This window comes from Cynocephalus volans, chromosome 9 (genome assembly GCF_027409185.1).
Source record: "Cynocephalus volans isolate mCynVol1 chromosome 9, mCynVol1.pri, whole genome shotgun sequence".
In the NCBI taxonomy this organism is placed as follows: domain Eukaryota; kingdom Metazoa; phylum Chordata; class Mammalia; order Dermoptera; family Cynocephalidae; genus Cynocephalus; species Cynocephalus volans.
Window position 1 is genome coordinate 65,938,083 of NC_084468.1, and position 25,967 is coordinate 65,964,049.

Below are 25,967 nucleotides of genomic sequence, written 5' to 3' on the forward strand. Positions count from 1 at the left end.
GTCATGTGGTTTTAATCAGTCAGGACTGCTCACAGCATCCTGTCTTTCTTCTCTCTCTTTTCTTTGCAACTTCTGTGTAAGCTTTAGCTGATTTTTCTCTGCAACGGGTTCTTGTTGCTTTGCCAGAGAAAAGTAAGAAAGGAAACTTGATCATCTTTGCATTAAGATGAGTAAGAGAAAGAATGATTGCTGTAGGCTGCTTAACCTTAATCTGTAACATTTGGGTTAGACTTGCCCTGCTCCTTTTGTGTGAGAAATACAAGACTGCAATCCAGCAGTTAGTGTTGGAAGTCTCTTCTCGGACTGCCTCCTCTTGCTTCCTGTTCTCACTCCCCTTGGCTTCCACTTAACTTTCCTTACGTGCTCCCACGTGGTGCTACAGGTTCCATGCACCGTGACAGAGCTACTTATACTATTTCTGACTTTCGAAGATGGTGACTTCTGTAGCCTAATGCCCTTGGGTGGGGCTGTGGGGGGCCTGGCCAACACACACACACACACACCACTCTCCAGTTCATAAAAGGTTGACCAGAAAATCTTTTCTGGGTTCCTTGGCCTTGCTAATGTAATGGCAAGAGCCTTGGAGGCAGCCTGCTCGGTTTTGTTTCCTTTTTTTTTTTTTTCTGCTAGCCACTCCAGGGATTGAACCCCGGACCTTGGTTTTATCAGCAGCACACTCTTAACTGAGCTAACTGGCCAGCACCAGCCTGCTTGGCTTTGAATCCTGACCACAAGCAAGCAGCTCAATCTCTGAGCTTCAATGGCCTAGACTGTAAAATGGGAATAATACTGTACATGCCTCAGAGGTGATTGTGAGAAATAAGTGAGGTCCACGTAAAGTACCCAGGATGGTGCCTGGCACATATGTATAAAGTGAGCTTTATAAATGTAAACTTTTACTTTGTCAGGATAATTATTTCAAGAGAGCAAGCACCCTCACAGTGTTTGATCTCTTAGCTACTGTGGCTCCCCCTCCCCTACAGTTGATTGCCACTAAGTGTTGGGAAGGGTCCATACTGAAGTCTATGGCTGGAGCAATGACATCTCCGTTTTCTCCATTTTCCAAACTTCATCTCCTCCATCAAACATACCCTGGGCATTTCAGTCCATAATGAATGCTCTGTCCCATGAATTCTCTGTCACTGCATTGGTACTCACTGGCAATGGTTTTTGGTTGGGGAAGGCAGGTCATAGACTTTGTGAAAATTGAGTCTGCGTTCATTCCTCCTAAACATACAGCACTGCCTACATGTGACATCATGGTAAGTAAAGTTCAAAGTAACATGAGTAAAACAGGGTTTCTGTCCTCAAGAAACTTACATTCTTTGGGAGCCTGACAAGTGGGATACTAAGTGTATTGCTGGATGCAAGATGTGACAAATCATCCAAATACAGTGGACGTTTGTAAAATAGAGAGAAAAGGTGTCTAATTCAAGGAACCAGGGAAGGCTTAAGGGAAGATGGCATTTTGCCTGGAATTTAAAGAATGAGTAGAATCTGGTGGAGTCAAAGGTCAAGGCGTTCTCTGTGCAGAGGTGAGTGTGCTTTGAACGGAGTCAATTGTTCAGTTTAAGGTATGGGTTTGTGGAGGACTTGGAATCTGGCAAAACTGGTTTGAAGGCTGGTTCTGCCACTTAATTGGACTTTGGTTTCCTCATCTGTAAAATGGGGCCAATAAAATCTACTTCACAGGGTTATGAGATTTAAATGGGAAGATTTTTTGAATGGCCAGGTATGGTGCTTGGCAAACAAGCACTCGGTAAGCTGTTATTATTTTCCTGATGGTTGTGGTGGAAGGTGGAACGTGTTGAGAAACTTGGAGGGTAGACAAAGCAGGGTGGCCTTGGAGTATTTTGTTTGTTTTTGCTAAACCATCCTTAGCACTGTGGTCTCTACATAAGTGTTCAATAATTGGTTTTTGGTTGATTGGTCAAGGGAAATGTTAGATCCCCTCTTTTCGGTTCTCTGGCTAAAAAAGTGGTAGAACCCATTCCCTGTTTTTTCTTAGTATTTTAAGCTTTATACAGGTACTCCAGGCAACTTTGAACTGCTACTTTTAAAAGTTGTCATCAATATACTTTTCCATCCTGATCCCAGAATATGAGATGAAATGGGAGGTATATTTATGAGTGCTCCGCTCTCCACGGGGACTGAAGCTTCACTAGTTTCTCTGTCCAGATATTTGTGGTTTTACAGCAATTGTTCCTTAGGTGTTTGTGCATGTGACTTGTGGCTCTCACTCTGTCTTCCGAATTATTAATATCTGGGCTGAAGAGTGGGTAGGAAGTTGGACTGAGAAGCGATCCTGGGGACAGCTCCCAAGCCTTATTTCTTTACATTGGTGGTTGCAGCTGCCACATTGCACTAAACCCACTCCTGGCAATAACTAACTTAAGTGTGTACATTTGGTGCAGTTGTGGCAAAAGGGGTTTAACTCTGTGTAGCCATGATTATAGTAAGATATATGGTCTTCCCTCTGTGTGTGGGAGGGGATTTGAGGCTTGGATTTTTCTTAAATTCAAATGGCCAAAGTAGTTCTTGTTTTTGCCAGTGTAATTATCACATATTTCCCCTTGCCTGCTTTTCATTTTAACCATGTGAATAATAATTATTCTAATGAACCATTAGGCTTTGGAAGAGTTTAATGGCAGCTACTTGGATCAGTGCCTAAGACTTTTGCTAATTCCAGTCTTTCTTTCACCTTGGATCTCGTTTAGCGTTCTCAGTTTCTCCTTCCTACAGAATGTATGAATTACAGCAAGGATCTCTTGCCAAGCTGTAATCTTTCAAGTTTTGGTTTCAGCTTAATGCTTCTCTGTAATCATGCTATCAAAGACTGTCAGAAACATATTCTCATTCACATATCCCATAACTCAATCTATTAATCTAAGAGCATTGAGGTGGAACTGGACCCCATCTCAGTGAGAGGTCTGGGCTGCTGACCCAACCCCCTTTGTGCTTTGTGGTAACAACATGCGTGAAAATATAGCCTCTGATGTTGCACATACTTTATCATCTATTTTTGAGAGCTGATGGGATTTTATAATACATTGTTGTATGCAATAGAGTTTTCCCAGAGTTCTACTTGGGCCCTACTTGATTATTCAGACATATCAACATGATAGTAATAATGAAAATGCCTCTTTAAGAAACATTTTTAGCAGACAATGGAGGGGGTAGAAGGGACTGTGGGAACATTCTTGTGAGTCGACAGCATGTGAAAAGGAGGTTTGTTTTGCATTCGCTGATCAAGACAAGAAAGCCAGCATCTAAAGTCATTCATCAATGGGAAAACTTTGAGAGAAGAGAAAAATTGTAATATAGCTCTAGGGTCGGCTTTCCTTAGTGCACCAATATGTGTTAGAAAACCCCTAAACCAACTTGCTCTTACAGCTAGATGGGTGCTTCCCCAATGTGCAGTTAACCTTTTGTAAGGCAGAAAGTTGTCTCTTCTGCTCAGGGGAGTATTTATTTTTTAGGGGGTAACTAGTCCTATTTTTCAAGAAAGAGAATAGAGTAAGGAAGAAATAAGAAAGCTTTAGCTTGATTAGATTGACAGAAATTGTAGCCATAATTAATTAAGTCAGTTTATTAGGTTCTCTGCAAGGTATGCATTTTTAAAAAATGCCCTGAAGGAAGCTTACCATATGGATGGTTGCCCAGGCTAGTAATCTGTTAAAACCTTGCTGAGAAGGCAATTCTATACCCAAGATCCCTTGGTCTTCTGGTCTGGTGGGAAGATATGTTCATAAGTGCACGGGGTAGAGGGAAACAGAAAACTCTTTCATGATGAGGTTGCTCAGTGATTGTTCCTAGACCTCTCCCCCACTCAACACTTGAATACCAATGACAGATCTTGGGCATGTAAATATGTTTAGTGATGTTTTGCTTGTATGTGTCTTCATAATGTTTCACTTTAAGGAATATTTCCAGTAAACTGAAATGTTAACCAGCTTTGAAGTTTTATATCCTCTACTCTTAATTATTCTTCAGTTTTTCTAGTTCATTGATTTTCATGCCCTTTGGACCTCTTTCTTTTCCTGCTGCCTTCCTTGATAGATTCTACTTTTTTCTCCCCTTCCATCTGCATTCCTTTTCTACAACTGTCTGAATCTTATTTCACCTTCCTATGACCTAAATCAAATCTGACCTCCTTTAAGAAAGCCTTACTCTTGCTCTGGTGCATGTTCATCTTCATTGTCTAACCTCATAGCCTTTGTACTATATTTCATGATGAAACGTCTTCTGCTTTATCTCAATGACTTATCACCCTAATAAGACTTGTTTCTTTTTTTTCTGTTTAAAATTCTTTTTTTTTATTTCTAGAACTTAAGTTTCTTAAAAATCTTTTGCATTTCCTAGAATTCTTGTTACATAGTCAGCAGCACCTAAACATTTGCAAAGTTTGCTTTTGTTATTGGAAGACTTCCTCCAAAGGCAAAGGGTCTCTAGCTAGTCTATGGTTAGCTGCCCTTATCAAATTCAGTGTAAAAGACAGTGGAAATGCCTGGGTAATCTTTTTGTCTTTTTTTCCCCTGGAGACTTAGTTATATTTTATTTTGAGTTGAAGAAATGTTAATATTAATTTTTATATCCTATCCTAAAGTTATACAGGATAAATAGGAATGTTATAATAGTGCATCGAATCCTATGGTGGTAGGCAGAATCCTCAGATGGCCTCAAGGTCCCAGCCTCCTTGTGTACATACTTCATATGACCTCCTGAACTGTGAATATCACTCCCACAAGTGGGTTATGTTATCTCACAGTTGACTTTTCGAAATGGAGATTATCCTGGGTGGACCTGACCTAATCCAGTGGTACCTTAAAAGTGGCTGGACTATCCCTGAAGAAGAAGATATGACATGTGAGAGGGACACAAGAGAGATTTTCCATTGTTGGCTTTGAAGATGGAGGTGGCCACTTGGCTAGGAACTGTTGGCGACCTTTTGGAGCTGAGTGCAATCTCTGAAAACCAGCAAGGAGAGGAGGCCCTCAGTCCTATAGCTGCAAGAAATTGAATCTGCCCACAACCTGAATGAGCTTGGGAGTGGGTTTTCCCTCATGGCCTCTAGATGAGAACTCAGCCTGGCTCACACTTTGATTCTGGCCTTGTGATATCCTGACCAGAGAACCCAGCCATGCCATATCTAGACTTGTGACCTGTGGAACTGACTGCTAATAAATGGGTGTAGTTTCAAGCCACTAGTTAGTGATCATTTGTTACATGGCAATTGGAAACTTATACATGCCCCGAATTTATGTAAACAACCTCCATCCCATCCTGATGGTGTTAATCACATCCAAGGCTGAGATTGATGCAGTGAAACTCTTAGGAAGGCTTGAGTATTTTGGCCATGATTGTTTAGTAATATTTGCAGAGCAAGATCAGATGTTAATTTGTATGTTTATTTCCTAAGAGTGTATTTACCATGGCTGTGTTCATTTTTGGTATAGTATCTCAATTTTTGTGTGCTGCAAATGTATCGCAGCACTCAGAGATGTTCAAGGTCAGCCTGGCTTAGGAACTGAACATGCCTTGGGAGGAGAGAGTGGCCCAGTTGTGACTGAGGTAAACAGCTCTGGTGCTTATGCTTATGATTACCTTACAGCTGCTTTGGATTTTTTCTTTTTCTCTCTTGGAGACTACTGTTACATGGCCAATGCTGTAACTGAAATTCCCCTGCCTTTTCAGAAAGGGACAGAAATAAATGGTAGCTTTTAAAAAGGAAGTGGCTAATTTATGTCCGGTGATAGAAATGGTGGCATGGGGAAGGAAGCGTCCCATTAATATTTCATTATTTGCTGATTAATGCAGTCAGTGAACAGAAGTATATGAACTGAGCCACAGTATTTCTCAAACAGGAAGTGCTGAGGAATGGACGTGTGAATATGAGGCGTGGAACAGTACACAGCAAGTTGAGAAAGGATACTTCCAGCTGATGTGGGCTTCTTAATTCTCTTTGGTCTCCTGTTCAGCACTGTTTTGAAAAAACTTACAGTGAAAGAGGGGCAGAAGGGAACAAAGTGACCCAAATGAACAACTGTGAGACAATGGGGTGGATCTTAAATGCAATTGGGTTATTTGGGGTCCCACTAGAAAGCCTGAGGGTTTTGAAAGAGCGGTGACTGGCTCTGTCCCGTCCCCCATGTTCTGCTCGTTAGCTTTCCTACGGGCTGCCTGCGAAGGGCTTCTGGTCTCTGTGATGGGGGCGCTGCGGGAGAACAGCTGCGCATCTGTTTCTCATAGGGTCGTGCCTTCATAAATAGTTCTTGCCTATTTGTTACATTGCTTCCCGCCCACCCCGACTTCCTCTGAGGACTGCAGGATTTGTAAGCGTCCCTGGAATGCACACGTGGACCTTGTCATTCCTGAACACGAGACTTTCTGCTGGTCAGCATTTTGTAACGTTGGGCTGTTGCAGGCATTAGTCACTCAGACTAACAGAAAGATTGTGGTCTTTGGAAACAAGAAAATGTCTTTTTTTGTTGCTGTTAATTCTTGGCATCCAGTTAGATTTAACCTCTCAAGAGTTTACACAGACTTTTAGAAAAACATTCTGTCTGTAACAAAAAAGTGCTCCCACTTTGTACAATTTTTGGATTGTCACATTGGCGGTTATTTTCTGAAATTCTGTTTTACTAATGACCCGCCTTTCCCACCCCCTATCAGGGTTGTAAGCAGCAGCTGGGGCTCTGTATACTTCAGATACCTGTTTCTGGGGATTGCTTTTCAGCACTCTTTTTCCCAATTGGTATGTGAGAAATCTAATTTCTGATGCAATGAAGGTAAAACTCTAGTCCCTGACAAAACAGTCAGTTCTCAGAGCCCATGTGGGCAGTCATTGTTTTATCTGAAGGTAGGGTGTAGAGAAGACTGAAAGGAGCTGGAGGCACAGGTAAAAGAATGAGAACTAAAGAAGAGTGGTATTTTCAGGCCTTATGTATTAAGCTTCATCGGCAACTAATTTGAGGTCTCACTGCAAACAGGCCCAAGTGTAGTGGAGAGAAGGGTGGACCAGGCATCAGGGCACTGGGTTCTCCAAGGCTCTGTCTCTCTCCACTTGGCCCTATGCACAAGGAAAACCAGACAAGTATCCACTGAACCTGTTCCCTCATCTGAAAATGAGGAGGTTGGAGAGTACGACTTCTGTGAAGCAGTATACTGGATAGATATTTTGAAGTCTAATGGGGGTGGTGTTAGGAATAGAGGAATATCTAAGTCATTGGATTTCAGGGCTTAGAAATAGAAGCCAGCTGGTGGACTAGCTGCAGTTACCACAATTGTGAGGGCAGAGTGGGAAAGGTTTAGCTAAAAAAAGGTGTGGTGGATGGTCAATAAATGTTAGATGTGTTAAATCTGGGCACAACCTGGTACTGATGTCTTCAGGAAGTCTTCACTGTCCAGTTCAGAGGATAGGGGAGGGTTAAAGGTCATTAAACAGTGGACTTTGTTCTCCTTCAGCTGTTGCAGCCTCTTCGAAGAGGGTGGAGACCTATAACTTTGTGCAGATTTTATCAGATGCATGTTAATAGATGTTATTCTAGGGGCTCCTCTGATACTACCTTGAAGTAGGTGTTGTTTCCATTTGACATGAGAAAATGGGTGGAAGGACAGATTTTAATTGAGAAAGGGACACAGAATGAGTTCCACTGAGGAGCTTTGGGCTTAGAGATGCCTAGGCCATGGGTGTGCAAGGGGGGAGTCCAGGAGGGGGTAGTGGGCTCTTGGTCATGACTGGGGAGTTGTTAGCCTATGGTTGGCCACTGAAGTCATGGGCAAGGATGAAATCACCCAAGAAAAGTGTGTAAAATGAGCTGAGGATAGAGAATGATGTTAATTAGTTCTTGGAACAGCCCTGTGAAATAGTTTATTTAAAGTTGTCAAAGCTGGGATTGAGGAGTTAAATGACTTACCCTAGGTCACACAACTAACAAAGCCAGAGGTGCCCTGGTCCTGACTTCATGTGTCAGGCATCTTCCCCTGTACAATTCTACTTTTCTGCTTACTCTCATCACTTTCAATATGATTTGGTTCTCCTGCTAGGAAAATTAAGTACTCCTATTTTATCCTGTCACCTGCTTGTTAGCTGCAATAAAAATTGTGGGCTTACCTCCTTAAAAAAGATTTTTATTATTTATTTATTATTGTTATTAACATTTCCTGATTTAAAAAATCTTTTATTTATTTTCTATTATAAAAGTGCAAGGGTTTTTTTTTTTTGTTTTTTGTTTTTAATTGAAACATAATTGACTGTACATATTTGCAGGGTACAGAGTTGGCTATTGGTATTTGTGTACAGTCATGATGATCAAATCAGGATAATTAGCATATTCATTGTTGCAAAGGGTTTTCTTTTGTAATAATTCAAATGTTATAGAAACATAATTAGGAAGTAAAATTTCCTTATAATCCTATCATCCCCAAAGAAAACCTCTACACTGCATTATTTTTGCAAAGAAATATGGAAAAGCAGAATTTGTTTCTCCGCTGGGAGTCTTTTGGAGAAAGCTACTTAGAGATAGCCCTTGGAATCGGGGCAGTTAGCCAGTATTAATCAAGTACTTTTCTGGTTATTTGGTGGTGGTTTCCAAGGTGGCTACCTAGGTTTGGCATTCGGAGCTGATCTACATGGCTTTGTGACCTGGGGGCTGGCCCCTGGATGTTCCTTCTTTGTCCCAGCTGCCAGCTGGGCTGCACTAAGAAGCTGTTTTTTCCTCATGTTACCATATGGTTTTCTTTCTAACGGCTCCTCTCTTCTCCCTGGCTCTCTCTGTTCTGCTGCTTGTGTGAAGCAATTTCCTTGGGGTTTTTTTTGGCTCCAGCCTTGGGATTTCATGGTATAGATGACAAGCAGGGTAGCAAATGTTGTCCAAATCATCCTTAAAGAATGCGATCCTGATTGGTAACGAAATACTTCAGACATTTTATGTTAGAAAAGTTACCCCAGCGATGCCTAGCCTTGCAAACATGCAGGCTTCATAGTTGTGGTTTGGGTCAGTACTTTGCATTCCAGTGTTTTCCCATTTGTATGAGAACTAAGGGCGTTTCCCATCTTCCCACCAACCCTTTCTTTAAAAGAGAATATGAAACCAATTCAGTACTCTCTAGAATGTAGTCAAATAAGAGTACATATTTACAGATATGATCAATAGGGTACTCAGGTAAACCTTACTTCTTTGACAGTTTATTAGGCCAAAATTTCTCCAAATACTGGGAATGGCTGGTGGTCACTTAAGGCTTTTGTGAGAAACAGTATGTTCTTTTCTTTGCCTCTCCTTGGCTGGGTGGCGTCTGTACTACTGAAACAGGACTTCAGAAAAATACACTATCTAAGATGAAGAAGAGATATGTCCTCTTTTGTTTTCCATTTGGGCATTTTCTTTATGGGGCAGAGACAGACCAATGGGAGTAATGCCATACACTTCCCCTTGTCCTTCTGCTGCCCATGGTTCCATCTTGGCTCCATTTAAAATTGGATATCTGTTCCCTGCAGACTTGACTCTTAATCATTTCTACCTCCTCCCATCAGGCAGTGCTGCTCAGAAAGACACTTCATTTTCATTTGAGTACATAAAACCTGCACGTCCGCTGTTGGTAGGAGCTATCTATTAATATCCAACAATGCTTCAGACTGATACATGTTTTTACATAGTATAGCTGGTGAATTCACTTGAAGGCTGGGGAGTTAATCACATGAGTTGTAAGGTTGCATAGCATGCTGTGCTTTGAATTGCTGTGATTATACATTTGTGACTATTTGGTTAACATCTGTGCGCCTCACTACACGATGTATCCATGAGTTAAGGATGTCTTTTTTCACCATCATATCCTTAGCATTTATCACAGTATCTAGCACACGTTGGTACTTGATAAATATTTGTTGAATGAATGAAAGTGTGAATAAAGATTTACTCTTCTTCTTGAAGACAGATGACTAACTTATACAGAAGAATTATTTCAATTTTGTGGAAGACTGCAGGTATGGCTGAAGGAAAATAAATTGCTTTTAAGTATGGCAGTTGTAAAGTTTTTTTTTTCCTTCTTAACTAATTCATAATTGTTGTTAAGCAGAAATTAAAAGTTCAGGTGAAAAACATATTTGCACACAGCTTTCCATTATGTTTGGGATTTCCCAGGATAACTGATAGAAACTCCCTTTCATGGGTCATTTTAAAATTGAGCTGTCTTGATCTGGCAAGAGAAAATATGCTATAAGGGATTTTTTTGCCCTGTGTTGGCTTTCCAAGCAAAATGACAGATTTAGATTTATGCATCTCTGATTTCCAGACTTAAGAAACCTTAGAATTAGCTTAGAACCAGAGACTTTGCTAAGAGGTCATTTGGCTAAAGTCTTCTCACTTCACAGATGAGAAAACATAAGCCTGGGGATTTAGTTACTTGGATCAATATAATTTATTACCCATAAACTGAGGCTTTGAGAAAAATGTTATCAGACTTGTAAAAACTCTCTAACTTTCTAAGTGAGTACATAAAATAAGTTCTCAAATTTTAAAAATTATTTAAATTTTAAAGGGGGCAATCTTTCTAAAAAACTGTAATATCTGATTTTCAAGGTGAAAATTAAGTCTTTCAGATGGAAACATAATTTTAATTTGTTTGAATTAATTAAAACATCACCTTGGTAACAGGTGTGCTCTCTTGCTTCCGCCTGCTGATAATGATCAGAGACTGTAGGCTACCTAACCACAACTACTGAGGCACTTCAGTTTTAAAAGTAAAGAAAAGGGATATCACTTTGCTTTGAGTTTGGTGAATAGAATCCATCTGGGCTCATTCAGTTTGTTAATTTCAAGAGATTCTGGGCTGGGTTAAAATAGAAGCAAAAAGGAAGATGGGGAATCCAGAATGGTTTCCAGCCATGGAGGATGTTGTTCTATTAACTGCTGATTCTGCAAACAGGAATGTGATTCTGTGGCTTTTCAAAACTCTAGCTTAATAAATGAGTTTCCTATTTAGGTGGATTTTCTTCATGCTAGAATCCTCATTCCCTATTCTACTTTCTTTTTATTCACTCTGTTCTTACCTTTGTGGTTTTACTTTCTTGGTTAGTCTGAGAAATTTGCTGATCAGCAGCTTTTCCTGGAATGCCTAGCAGCAGTAACAGAACTCCTAATTCATTTCAGATTTTAGACATATAGTTGTTTCTTCTTCCCACCTAGTTTAGAGGAAGGAAATCCAAGTTTCCTGAGGACCTATTAAATGCTAGGCACTGGCATCCATACCATTTCTTTGTCTCCTCCCAGCAACCCTGCCAAATGCAGGGATTCAAACTCATGTCTGTCTGACTCCCAGTTTTTTGCTGTCCTGCTCTGATTCAGCTAGATCTGGAATTGTGGAACATATTTTTACAGCAGCACTCAGAATGTGAGCGCTGGCACACATTTTTACATAATTTATTTTATAGTTATCTCAATAATGAAGTCAGCTGGGCATCTTTTGAAAAACTTGGCAATTATAAACTTCAGAGTATACATTCATAGTAAAGTGACCCTTTGGGCGTAGATCACATTTATGTAGAAGGCTTCTGCAAGCCGGGCTTTTGTTTCATTGGTGGATATGGAGAGCTCCAGCCTTCCTAAAAGGTGCTCCCCTAATTTTCCTAGCTAAAAGCCACTTCATCCTTTGTCTTCTCATAGTTAAGGTCATGGTAATTGTCACTTTTGTCCTTAGTAGTACTGTATTACATTTACATATGTCCTATCTCTGCTGCTGCATTGTAAAACCTCTTAAAGTCAGGAACAGTGTTTATCATTGAATAACAAAAAAACGTATTTTAGTTCCCTTAGTGTTTTCATGGGTGAGTATTTTTGAATGAACAAATAAATAATTGTATCCAAGAGGAGATGTTCTAAAAAGAGAAAAAGATGAAATTGTCAAGTGAAAGACTGGCTACTGTTTTTTATGCTGTAGAGTTTCGTGATAACCCACTTCAAGATGGTGTGGGCTACAGAAATCATCTAATTACAAGTCCTCATTAGATAGATTAGCAAGTGGAGGGCCAAATCAATTAAGGTCTGACAGTTACTTACTTAGTGGCTCCAAGTTGGCACTTTCATTTCAAAATGGTTAAAACTAAGCCTTATATTATGGGCTTCATGTGCTATAGCTGCAAAAATCAAAGTCTGGTTTCACCATTGCCAGGACCATTGGAAATATACTTGGAGCTGCTTTGCCAATTCTAATTCTCAATTTCCACCTCTTATGGCTGCCAAAGAATTACAGTTTTAGAGAATATTTTTTTCTTTCTATTTTAACATGCTGGACTTTTGTAGCAACTGAAATCATTGTACTGTCTAGGGCTACCTGGGAACTTCTTAGATCATCATGAGATAGCAGTGACTAAGTTCAGGGGCTTTGGATTCTGGAACCTGACTTTCTGGGTTTAAATTTCAGCTCCTCAACTTTACTAGTTGTGTGACTTTGGGTGAGCTACTAAACTTCTGTGCCTTTGTCTTCTTGCTGTAAGTTGTGGTTGCGTAATAATGGTAACTACCTTATAGAATTGTGAAGAGAAAGAAATTAGTTGATTTATGTTTAGGGCTTTTCTGGAACATTGTAAATGGTCAATAAATGTTAGCTGTATGTTGATCATGGGATACCCAAGTAGCTTGAGACACCTTTATTCAGTCAGTATTTTCCTTTTATTGGGAAGAGGAATGTTTACTGAAATTCTCCCCAAGATTTCATACTAAAGATGATGATGGAGGCAAAATTTAAGTAGGATCTGGAAGGTTTGGACATGTAAGCATTGGACATAAGGCTCTTTCAGATAAATAGGGTGATTAAGCTCTGATGGGGAGAAACCTGGTTTTGTCCCCAGTAACAGTAAGTTATTCAGTTTAACTGCAGTGTAAGGTACTCCCTGGGAAAAAGTGAGAGATTTGGTAGGAAAGCAGATTTGGGGTAGAAAGCAGACCTGTTGAGGCCCTGATATGGCAGGCCAAATAGTTTGGATCGATGGCCTTTGAGTACTGACAACACTTTGACAGCAAGGTAGGTAGAGGAAGGATTAGAGGGAGCTGGGATCAAATCAGGGAGACCAGTTGGGCGGCTATTGAACCAGTAGAAGTAGAGACGAAGAGGACATAGCATTGGTAAGATTTCAGAATTGATGGTGGGAGGGAAGGTGGTCTCAAGGGAGGATACTGGAACCCAAGCAAAGAATTCAGTATCGGCAATAAAATTCAGAGAGTTATTTCCAGATGTGTGGCTGTGTTAATGACATGGGAATATACATAGTTCCCTGAGACTGCCTATGTACTCAAAAGAGACCCCAAATTCCTTGCATAATGACAGCTAAGGCAAGTACATAAAATGCTGGATTGTAGGAATTCAATCCAGCTGCTGTGTGTGAGTCACCAGGTAGATTGCTCAGAGCTGTTCCTTGCATTTCCTCTAGTGCTTTTCAGTTTTTAAGCCTGTTCATGAACCAAAAGAGGCACTTCCTATTTCTCTTTTCCCTATCTCATACTGATGGGCAGTGGCTCTCAGAATTCGTTAAATGCTGGGCAGAGAATTAAGCTCATATTATGAAATTTTGAAACTGCTTTATAAAATCTACATATTTAATATTACAAAGTTAGAAAACAGACTCTAAAGACAACTTTAAATTTCAAAAATGTCAAGACCAAACTGTTTTATAACCCTTCATTTTGTATGTGGTTTTCAATGGGTATAAAAATACTTACTGGGTGTGTGGGTGGTTTCTTACATTTTGGAAATAGTGAGAATATGAGATGCTGAGCTTTGGGTTCTGGGATGAGAGCTATATTACTAACTGATTTTTTCCCAGGATTGGCTCATGGGTGGTTATGCGGTATCTACAAACCTAGCAATCCAGAATCCAGAGCAATAAGCCATTCTCCCTCTCCCACCCCCCTGGAAGTTGGAGGAATTATTGTGGCGAAGAGGAGAGGGAATGTAGGAAGATGGTTTTCCCTACCTTGTCTCCTTTCATGCCTCTCACTGACTGTCGAAGTCAGTGGTGCAACAGAAGCGAAGGCTGGTGCCATGGCTTCTAGCCTGATACACAACAGCCATGCACAGCTGTGATGGAAAGATTTCTAAATATAACCAGACTCATTTCAAATCCTCCTCCCCCAAGTTTTGGCGGATGTGGTAAATACCCTAAAAATACCTGCTATCTGAGCCTTTGAAGTGTCTAAAGAGGAAGGGGCAGGTACTAAAATTGGCGCCAGAAGAAGTACAGTGTGGTTGGGAGGCTTGGCCAGCTACCAGGACTGATGCCTGTGCACCTGCACCTAGAGCTGTTTGGTGAGCTGTGGACCGTGCCATCCTGCTCAAGCATAAGTGCCTACTCTTGAGTCTCATATTCACTGTTGGCAGGTTTCAAGGAAACTATTCATAGACTAGACATCTGTTCTGTGTCCCATTGACCTCAAACCTGCAGCTGCCATCATGGTATTCAGGCAGCATGTTGGTTTTTAGTCTTATTTTACAAAATCAGGATTCAGAACTAGTATGGACTTTAGGCATTGTATTGTTCATAAAACCATTAAAATCCATTAGAATCACTACATTAATGGGGTCACATTTCTGTGCTTATATACTGACCATAGAAATTTGAAAGTGGGTTCTCAGTCCTTGATTATTAAAGGAAATCACTCTCTGATTATATAATGTAAAAATAGGAGGACAATGAAGACCAGTCTTTTGAAAACTTTGGCTAAGTGGTCCTATGCAAAGCTTTTTCTTTTTTATTAAAAAATGAAACTTTGAGACTCATTTTCTCACTCAAACTTCAGAATTTTGAGTATAAAGATCATTGGCAACAAAGCCAGAAAACCAGGAGTGTTGTCTTGAAGGATGAGATTTTTAATATTTATATGTGGGCTGGCTGGTTAGCTCAGTTGGTTAGAACGCAGTGTTATAGCACGCCAGACACACACACACACACACACACACACACACACACACACACACACACACACACACACACACACACACACACACACACACACACACACACACACACACACACGTTGTAATTGAAGGACCATAGCTGCTGGCTGGTTAGCTCAGTTGGTTAGAACGCAGTGTTATAGCACGCCAGACACACACACACACACGCACACGCACACGCACACGCACACGCACGCACACACACACACACACACACACGTTGTAATTGAAGGACCATAGCTGCTGTCTGTTTCCCAAGAAAGGAAGGTTTCCCAGATGGTGTCCAACACCCATAGGATGCATTCGAAGTTGTGGAGGCAGTCAGTACCTTCTTATGTAACAGTATAAATCACCTGACTTTTTAGATATATGATAGTGACCTTACTCCAGTCTCTATCATAAACTCTGAGGAGGTCCAGTGAGTGCAGAGCCTGTGCTAGGAGCTGTGTAAGGGAGAGCAAAGAAGCCTCAAGAAGTCTGCACAGCTAACAGGAGATGGAACCAGTTCAGGTGCTGAGAAGTTTGGAATATGTTGCATTTACGGTGGTTACAGCATTGCCATAATTGTAACAAGTATGTATCCTCCACTGTGAGCTTTTCAAGCTCTTTTATGTATCTGGAAGGGTATTTATCTAAAAACAACAACAACAACAATAACAAAACAAACAAAAGTAAATTGAAAGTTTTTCTTGAGTGATAGAAGCTATGAAAGTGGTTGGAAGTTCCCATGTCACTTACTGCATGTTTGAAATAGCCACCTCTAGAAGCCCAAGTTTCCTTGGGCTGGTACACTTGCAATAAGGAATTAGACACCCTAGGAAATAGTCTGCTTGGGGAGATTTGCTTTGGTAGAAAGAGCATAGCTTTGGAGTTGTTAGTGCCCTCAGTTGTGCAGGAGACAAGGAGAGTTGTGGGTACCTAGGGAATCTCCTTTATCTGTGCATGTCAAGAGAAGAGGAAGGAAGAAGGTAATGTCTGTAATATGTGATTCATGGACTCTGAAACATTTCCCCTGTGAAATTCCAGAATGAAGAGCTTCGAAACTTGTCCCTTTCTGGTCATGTTGGATTTGACAGTCTCCCTGACCAGCTGGTCAACAAGTCTACTTCTCAAGGATTCTGTTTCAACATCCTGTGTGTTGGTAAGTGACTCGTCTTCTCCTGCTGAGCAAGGAGTGTGACCCTTAGACATTGGCAAGTGACTGTCAGAGGGGCATGTTTCAGTGAAATAAGAATGATATTTTTACTCTTTTTTTTTTTTTTAACTCAGTAAAGCAAGGCAATAATACCTGCTTTACATATGTCACACAATTGTAAAGATTGAGAGTTGTACTTGGGTAAACGCTTTGTAAGTCTTGTGGTGTTACTCAAATTATTTTTATTTCTGTCACATAGTCAAGCAACTAGACAGTTTATTATTGTTATTAAAATACTTATTTTAATTTTTGATAGGGAGAAAGACTTAAATCCTAACTAGACTAGGAAGTTGGAAGAAGGAACTGTGATATACGTATTAAGAACATTCAAAAGACTTTTAAGAGTTTGTTTCTAGGCTCTCTGACTGTAGTGCAATAGTATACTCCACTGAAGTCTTTTTAAAGATATGTTACCTCAAGTAAATAAAATCTAAAACTACTCTAACTACTTCAATAAATGTATAACATATAAAACTTTTGCTTTGGGGGCAAAAGATAATTAAAATTCTATTTTATATTTGAAATAAATCTTCTGCCTAACTTTATTGAATTAACCTTCTGTCCTTAAATAGGGATCTAAAATTGGCCGTAGTTTATTCCTGGTAGACAAATGTAAAAGGCCAAAGAGGTTTGACTGACTTGTATCCTCATGTGTTTTATTCATATCTCTTAAATGTTATGTTTTAAACTAGGCCTCTGCCTTGGTATTTTTCTTCTTTCCTCTAACCATATCTTTTTTAAACTAAAAAGAGGGAGATAGAAAATAGGGGGGTAAAGAAGAAAATCAAAACAAATCTCCCATTAGTTTGAAGAAGAAATTTCCCTGGGACAGTTAATGACCGTTCGTTCCTTCACTCTCTCTGTCATGCCTGATAAATGACCAGGTTGGACAGCAGTGAAGTGGTTAGGGCTGTGTTGTTTTGTTGCTGTTGTCCTCTGGACTCATCATTCTGAGACTTCACTTTGAGACAGACCAAAGAAATTCTGTATATAGCCGACTGGACCATACTTCCCCTAAGCTTGACAGAATGTATCAGACTCACTTCTCTTGTTCAAGTAAAATGAAGTGAATTTAGAAAAAGTGTCTGTTCGTTTTGAGAACCACCATTTGCTTATTGTCTAGTTATGGGGAAAGGGAGGGGAGACTGATATTTTCCTTTTTTAAAAACTTCTTGAGGAATATATTGCACTCAGCCTCTGCACTGGGCTTTCATTAGTAGAAAGCCACAGATGGGCACACTAGACCATCTTGCTCCCTGGCATTATGTTTTAAGCACTGGATAAGAGAATGACGAGAGAAAAACATGACCAGAGCAGCCAGCTCTCCTACTTTCCCCTTTCCCCTACATGAAGCCTTTTAAAATTCATCAGGGGATCTCCTGGATGGCAGCTAGTTCTACAGAGTAGCATGAATGGGCTGCCTTTTCTCTTACAGTAAGTGCTCATTGCAGAGCAGGGCAATTCTTCATTAGCATAGCAATTTGTTGGCAATTTGTTGGTTTTCTATTGAAAAGTATGCTAAATTGTAATCCTAGGCCAATTACTGTTCTGGCTTTTCTTCTGTGCCTCCCAGCCCTGTCTCCAAAATCAGCTTCAAGAGTAAATCTGAGAGATAAGTCCTGGCTCCTGCACAGTTGGGGATAGCCCTCCAGTGGACTTCTGCACTTGCTGGAAGGGCCTGGTTTAACTAGGTGTTGTGGTGTGCAGTGGGGTGCATTGGCTCGCTGGCTGACCCCTCATGTTAACACACTCTGATGCTGGCTGGAATCTCTCACAAGCCACATCCATCCTGCCCTGTTAGATTTGTGAAATAGCTTCTCTTCTGGCTCTTCTGGGTAGGTGATAATACCTGCGATTCTTAGACATTTATTCTGGTTCCATTCTTACACATGTTTAAAATTAGTTTTTTCAAACTAATTTAACATAATATATGCTTGTTGTTTAAAACATTAAAAAATCCCCCCATTTTGCCTCCCACCTCCATTTCCCTTCCACAGAGATAACATGGTGGGATCCTTCTAGGAACTTTCTGCATTAGGAAATTATTTTTGGTGGCTTAAAGCACCAAAATATTGTCTTACAGTTCTGTAGGTAGAAGTCCAACGTGAATCCACAGGGCTGCAATCCTTTTAGAAACCTCTAGGGGAGAATGTGTTTTCTTGCCTTTTCTAGCTTCTAGAGGCTGCCTGCATTCCTTGGCTCTTGGATCCTTTCCTCTATTTTCAAAGCCAGCAACATTGGATCTCTCTCTGACTCTTATTGTGTTAGGAAATTTCCTACAGAGAATTGGAAAAAGTTTAAATGCAGTTAAGACTCTTCCTGCATCCCAACACACAGTAAAAAGGTAATATATCAAATCCTGTAATTAAGAATAGCTGGCTCCTGGTGTTCAAAGAGTGCTGTCAGGGCTCTGTCTCTGGTTCTTGACTCTGCTTGCTTCTGCTTTGCTTCACATTTGGGCTTTTTCCTCATGGCTGCAGTCTGGCCTCCAGCAGTGTTGCCAGCTTAGCAACTCCAGGAAGAAAGAACAAGCCATTCCTGACACGTCTCACTGAACAGTCACAGGATTTCTCTGTCTGACCAGGACTCGGTTACATGCCCAGCCTGGGTGGGAAATGGGGTCAGTCCAAAACACAAAAGGTTCCCTGTAGGAAAGAAGACATTATCTGAAGGGAGATGGACATGGGAGAGACAGATAAAAACAGCTCCCTCACAGTTTCATAGGTGTTTTTTGGTTTTTCTTTTACACAAATGAGAGCATGCTCTTCATATTTTTCTGCATTTTCTTTTTTTCACTCCACAATAAGTCCTGGATATCCTTCACTGCCAGTATATCTAACTCTCCAGGTGCTTTTCCATAATCCTTTGGAGCCCTTTTGGTTGAGACATTAGCTCTTTGGGAGATGGGGTGTCAGCATTAAATATTAACTTATCCTCAAAGAGTAGAACACCTCAAATCCCTTTACCACAGATATTTCATAGTGAAATATCTGTATAAGAAAAAACTCCCACTGTCAGTCAGTGTTCTGTCTGTTTTTAAAGTAAGCATCTATAAAAAAAATGTTCTAGCTGATCAAAATATTTGGATAGCCACATAGAGGAGTAGGTGTCATATTTAACTTAAGAGTATCCATGGTAATTTTTCCCTCATCATTCAACTGTCCATTGTATTTTTTTTTAAACAGTAAGCACATGTGTGATATGTGTAGCATTATTTTATTTTCATGTGATAAATATAGAGGGAAATTGAGAATAAAAAAAATTATGATTCCAATAAGGAAACGTTTTATCAAAAATGTCTTAGAATCATAATTTTTTGTGTGTGACAAAAGCCAGTAGGTTGGAAGCAGAAGAAATAAACCAGGGCAGAAACTGATCCCATGGTGAGCTTAGTCTAGTTTCAGAGATACTTAAATAATTGTCTGTTATTAGAACCTATCTCTGTTTGTCCTGGGAGCAAATGTACTAGAGAGATGGAGAGTAGTTTTCACTTAATCGAGAAGAGAATTCTGACGCTATATCAGATAATCAGACGCCCGAAAGTTCATAGTTCCCTTACTCTCCATCTTGCTTACAGCACACTAAATCACTCTTAGAGCTATACTTTAGTTTAAATAAAACCTTTTATGTTTTACCCATGCTGTATTTCTCCAGAGAATCTAAATTAGTTCTAAATTAGTATGCAGCCTTTTTTCACAATTTTAAATTCATATGTCTTTCTTGTTCATTTTTCAAAATAACTCTAACTCCATGAAAAACCTCATCAACATTGATCTAGCTGTGTGTCAGTTCTTTGTGAACGTACACAGACAGATGAGATATGGTAACATCCCTGCTTTTGAAGAGGAACCAGTGTGATAGTAGAGTCAAAGTAAATTAACAATACGTTTTGAAAATAGATTTTTTTTTTTTTTTTAACAATTCAACCTTAATTTTTTGAGGAAATGAGAGAAGAGGAATAGAAAACAGACAAGTTTAAGGTCATTTTAGCCAAGGATAGTGTCAACATAAATTGTGGAATCTTATAATTAAATCTTAAACATTGTTATTCCATCTTGTTTTTCCAGGAAAGGATGTGAAGGGCTTACACGGTAAAATAAATAAGAATATGGAATAGAATAAAGATCATTGACCTCAGAAAATAAGGTGAAGCCAGGGATAGAGTTAGAACTCAAAGCCTGCCATCAGGCTTGCCTATAGAAATTAATTTATGGGGCAATACATTTATCTCTCAGCCTAGTGGTCAGAGCATGGGGAAATTTTGTTGATTCATTCAACAGATATTTATTGAGCATGTATTATGTGCCAAACAAGTGTTAAACGTGTAATATGTACAACAGATTTATAGTATCTATAAAGTAAAAACAAAATAGTTGCTCCAGATGAAACACAGTTTTACCTGGAAAAATTTCGCCCATGGATTTTCAGAAAAGAGATATGGTGGATGCAGTAACCTGGGTTCCTGAGCATCCACTAAATCAGTGCAGGCGACTGAAGCAATACCAAGAGTCATGTGCTTTTCTTTCTTTCTTTTTTTTTTTTTTTTGGAGGCTGGCTGGTATGGGGATCTAAACCCTTAACCTTGGTGTTATTAGCACCCCCCTCTAACCAAGTGAGCCACCTGGCCAGCCCCTGTTCTCTTTTTTTAAGTCCCTCATGCAGGCTGGTGGTATTGCCAAAGCATGTTTCATCAAAAGTGATTCTATGAGGAGTAATAATAACACAGCTTAGGTGTGTAGCTCTCTGATTATCTGACTCTATCCAAGAATAAAATCTAGACTTTTAAGAGGAGGCAAACAGACCCTCGTGCACAATTACTTATCCAAGTAGCCAGTTTTGACAGAGTAAAAGATGCTGAATCACAGATTGACTATTTGATCGATCTACTATTACCTTCTAATTAATAATACAGTCCTTCTGTGTGTGTGTGTGTTTTCTTATGTCCACTTCACTGCTTGTGGATTAAATAAGCCTGAGAATAGAATGGAAGAGGTAGGACTGCTTTCCCCTGTGATGAGGGCATCATGTTCATCAGCACAGGCAGGAGTTTGAAAAACAGAAGCCACCGATAGCACTTCAAGAGTGACTCTCTAATTACTCTGACAGTGGGGTGTTTAGGCAGATGAATTTATAAGAAACTCTGAAAAATCTACCAGAGTGGCAAATCTCAGTATAAATTATCACCATGTTCATTTTTCTTTTCAGTTAACTTTTAATAAATGCCTCCTCTGTGCCAGGTACTCTGCTAGGGAGTTTTGAAATGCCTCAAAGTTAGTGTTAGTCATTGATTTTCTGAAAATATTGTTATGGTGGTTTGGTTCGGATTGGACCCTATGCTGAGTTAGGCTTTCAGTTACTCAGAAAGACCTATTTGTTCTTGTGGGTCCTCAAAAGTATAGACAAGACCCTTCTTTCAAAGGATGAAAAACTCCCCTAGTTCTATAATTCCTTTTATTCCAAAAGCTGTCATTTCTTACTGAAATGCTTTTGGTGAATCACACTGTTGCTAGAGTTGCTGTGTCTAATTACGGCTCTTAAAAGCAGAGCATAGAAATGGAAAGCAAAGCACTCCAAAATTCAGAGGAACAGTGGTTTTTTCAACCCATTAATTAACCCTGTGCTATAAGTAGGGCCTGGAATGCTAATTGTTCATAATTTCCACTTTAATGTAAATGATAATTAAAATCACCATGCCTTAAAAAAAAGAAGTATGGTGTTCCTGATTCACATGTGGTTAAGTAATCTCAGTCTCATAAATTGACATGGTAATTTCGGTCCTGTCCAGGTAACCTAGACTCCTTGCCATGAAAATTGTCTTTATTGCTGTTCTTAGGGAAGGAGATGAAAGTTAAGTGGGCCACTTACTATTGCTAGAACCTTTGACATAATAGGAAGCCTTTTTTATAAGGTAGCTCTCTCTGCTGTCGTTCATTCCTTCGTCTATGTCCTGAAAATAGGTAAATCCTAAAGAAAAGTTGGTTGCACTTGAGAACGTCACACAGTAGCACCTACTCAAAATGACTCAAGTGCCTTCAGTATTGAATTGCCTACCAGATTCTAAGTCACCTGAGTGAGAATGTTTTATTTCTGTCATCATTACATAGTAACTTTGTTTTGCTGAAAGCTCATTTGTTAGGCTGAATCGTGAGTGTGAGCTTATTAAGCTCTATCACGTTCGGGAGAAGAGACTAGTTTATATTACTTTTATTGATGGAACTTTTTGTAAGACTATTCAAGAAGGTAGGGAAGACAGGAAACAGTCTCAACTGCTACACAGCCAGACCTCATAGAGATCTAGAATGACATCCAAGACTTTATAGAAGTGCAAACAGTGTTAGTTGTCTGTTTTACTGACCATTTTAACTCTGCACCTATAGTGTACTGTAAGTACTCAAGTATTAATTTAATGAATTTCTGATACTCCACTGTATCTATCTGCTCTGTTTCTCCTGTATTCCCAGCTAGTGATCTATCTACAACATGGCTTCTGTTTACTTACAGCCTTTGCTGCCTCAGGGCTTCTGCTTATTTACTTCTCTGTGTGTATCTTTTCTTTTTCATGCCATCACATTGTATATAGATTGTATGTCTCTCATTCAAACTCCCAGAGAGAGAAGTTCTGATTAGTTAGACAGGTTACTGTCCAGTATAAAGCACTATTTCACAGTATAATGATCACGCTTCAGCTAGCAAGGTCGCATGGTATAAAGTGTAGTCTTGCTCATAAGAGGAAAGTGGTATGGCAGACACTTAGATTACCTTTGCCATAATAATAAATTAGAGTCTCATTGGTATGCAGTCACATTCTAGACCAGATTCCAAGGCATGGGAGAATACCATAGCAAGTTGGTTCATCATTGTATTTTGAGAACTTGGCAGAGAGCTTGGCACACAGTAGGCAGTGGGAAAATACTGGCTGAATTAAGCTGATAAGAGGAAATCCTACGACATTAGATGTATCACAGACGCAGTGGGTAAGGTTAAAGAGTAAGGCAAATATACTTGAACAACTTTTATCCTGTAAGTGAATCATTGTAGCCATTTGCAAGCCACATAAGGCTTCTAATCTGAGAAAGTTCAAATCTAGAAAGATTGCATCCTACTTCGTTTTTATGTTATGTTGGAAAGCAGTGAATAATACAGAACTTCTAATTAGTAAGTGGATTTTGTTATTACAGTGGGAGAATTGCCCTAAAGATACAAATCCCAGAGCTTTTCTTTTTGCCATGGAACTCACCATCCTAGAAGTTATTATAACAATCCTTTAGAAGAGGGAATGTTCCCAGGAACATCATTGGGATTAGAGTTTGTTGAAAGGGCTGCTAAATATTGGCATATTTAAATTGGTCTGCATCTAGGCAACAAGTCAACAGAGTAACTTACTCTTTCAGAAGGAGAGAAGAAATCTAGGGTTATCAGAGGTGGGAGGGAGGAGGGAGAGGGGGATAGGGAGAGATTGGACAAGGGGCGTAAAGAATAAGTATGATTTGTAATAATATATATGCTAATAATATTGATTTGATCAACATATGTCAAAGTTGAACCCCCCAAATATATATAAATGATTATGATTCTATAGAAAAATAAATCGATATGGAAATATAATTGAGAAATTTTCCAGATTAAAAAAAAAGGCACCCCTAGGGCTAAAGTTTCTTGATTTCCACCCCCCTCTCTCCACCATCGTATACTCATCACCATCACCAACAACAAGGCTGGGTTCTTTCCCATTGCCGACTATCTTTGACTCAACATAAGAATTAGAATTAAGAGAATTTTGCTTGGTCTTATTTTGAAGGTTGTGCTAAAGTTCTTCAGGGCTCCACACTTTGGTCTCACCATATGGTTGGTGTGGTGGTTCTGACTACTGGCCATTCTGCTTTGCATATATGAGGGTCTCAGTTAATAAGGCCATTGTTTCAGGTCGTTTAACATAATTTAGTTTCATTGTCACAGAAATCACCCTGAAACTGGGAAAACTATGTAACAAATGTTTGCCATCTTGACTCTAGCTTAACAGGGAAAGAAAAATAAAGACAGTATGGAAAGATTAACACAGACTCATAAACATAACTGGAAAACATCAGGCAGCCGGTTTTCTCTGTAATAGTAAGTCAGAATGCTGTGCTGGTTGAGTGTAGGCTTTCGAACCATACAAACTTGGTTGAACCCCAGCTCTGCCACTCAGCAACATGAGTGTAGGCAAGTTACTTATAGACCTTATCTAAGCCCTATTGCCTCATCTGTAAAATGGGGGAAACAGCCTCATCTGTAAAATGGGGGAAACGATAGTTTCTGTTTCGTGGGGTATGGTAGTAGGGTTTAAATAAGACAATGTGTTGGAAGCTCTTGCCCTAGGGCCTGATGCAAAGTAAACACTCAGTAACATTAGTAATTATTGCCAAGAATGTTGCTTTGGAAAATGTAATTCTTTTTGACAACATGATATCATGATACGTCAGATAATTAAACATTAATGGAATGAGTCTTTTTTTTTTTTTTTTTTTCAGGTAACAAAAATTCAGCAATATATTCTTTCCTCTTAAGTAATATAGGGGCGGTGTTACACACCAACATTTAGGACAGATATAACTCATGTTCTGGTAATATACAAATTGAGCACAGGCAGACTTATGGGTACTGTTTTTCTATCCATAAGTGAAGAAGAACATCTCGTAAGTTCAAGATCTTTTCTGCTAAATAGTTTCTGAAATTCACTGAGGCATTTCTAGGGAGTATTTGATAGAACAGATAGAAAGAACTGACTGACATATTATTTCTTCACAGGGGGATTTATGGTGACAATGACTTGTTTTTGCCTTTACAAACGTGATTATGAAAAAAATACTGATAAATTGAACTTATGTCTGCAAGACATTAACACATTCCCTCATTTTTCCATTGTGGTTATGTAGGTGAGACAGGCATTGGCAAATCCACATTGATGGATACTTTATTCAACACCAAATTTGAAAGTGACCCAGCTACTCACAATGAACCAGGAGTCCGGTTAAAAGCCAGAAGTTATGAGCTTCAGGAAAGCAATGTACGGCTGAAGTTAACCATCGTTGACACCGTGGGATTTGGAGACCAGATAAATAAAGATGACAGGTACGTCTTGGTATTTTGTGGGATATAAATGGATGACAAGATAGCAGGATCCATCCGGGTAAATTCAAAGGCTAAATGTTTTTGGTGTTCTCTAGTTGTGGGGCTTGGTCCTCTGTTGCCTAAAAGATATGTCATTCTTGTCCTCTGAGAAATTTTCTGGGAATGTTCTTCCTTGAGGTCAGAATCAGACAACACAATTGATTCCAGCTCATATAAACAGAAAAAGGATTTGCTAGAGGAAATAAGTTATCTCATGGCATTTTTCCAGGAAGGTCATAGAACCAGGTTTGGGAACTTTTCTACCAGGAAAAGCAATACCCCACCACTCCTCAGAAGAGTTTTAGCAAAACCCCCTGACATCAACCACCTTAAACTGCTTGGTCCCCATGACACTGAGGGGAGGTCTTTAGAACCTCTGCCAAATCTGTCCCAGCTAACCAAATGCCTTCCCCACTGCTTACAAGAAGAACCCTTTTCCCTTTGCAGCCCCTGCCTGGGTTGCTCATTCCCTGCTTCCAGGTCTTGTATGGCTGCATCTGCTTGGCAGAAATTAAGCCACATCCAGAATAGTAGCTGCAAGAGAGTCTGAGAGATGTGGCTTTTGTTTTTTTTCCAACTCTGCAAAATAAGAAGGCATTAAAATGTAAAAGGAGTTTAGAATGAGCATCTGCCACATTCTGCCTAGTCCCTGAGGCAGATTGGGATATTTAACTTA

The 25,967-nt window shown here is 39.7% G+C and overlaps 1 protein-coding gene and 1 long non-coding RNA gene across 6 annotated transcripts in view; one reads left to right on the plus strand and one right to left on the minus strand.

Annotated features, from left to right (window-relative positions):
* Positions 1 to 14,049, minus strand: part of LOC134385555 (uncharacterized) — a 36,936-nt gene extending 22,887 nt beyond the window's left edge. The window contains exon 1 of the long non-coding RNA XR_010024411.1: positions 13,967 to 14,049. This is a non-coding gene — a long non-coding RNA (uncharacterized LOC134385555). The remainder of the gene's footprint in view (positions 1 to 13,966) is intronic.
* The window catches only part of SEPTIN11 (septin 11), an 83,126-nt gene that overhangs the window by 26,488 nt on the left and 30,671 nt on the right, over positions 1 to 25,967 (plus strand). For all 5 annotated transcript variants that reach the window (XM_063108543.1, XM_063108544.1, XM_063108545.1 and 2 more), the window contains exons 2-3: positions 15,973 to 16,087; positions 25,057 to 25,252. In XM_063108543.1, the coding sequence (XP_062964613.1) occupies positions 15,973 to 16,087; positions 25,057 to 25,252 (311 nt within the window). The remainder of the gene's footprint in view (positions 1 to 15,972; positions 16,088 to 25,056; positions 25,253 to 25,967) is intronic.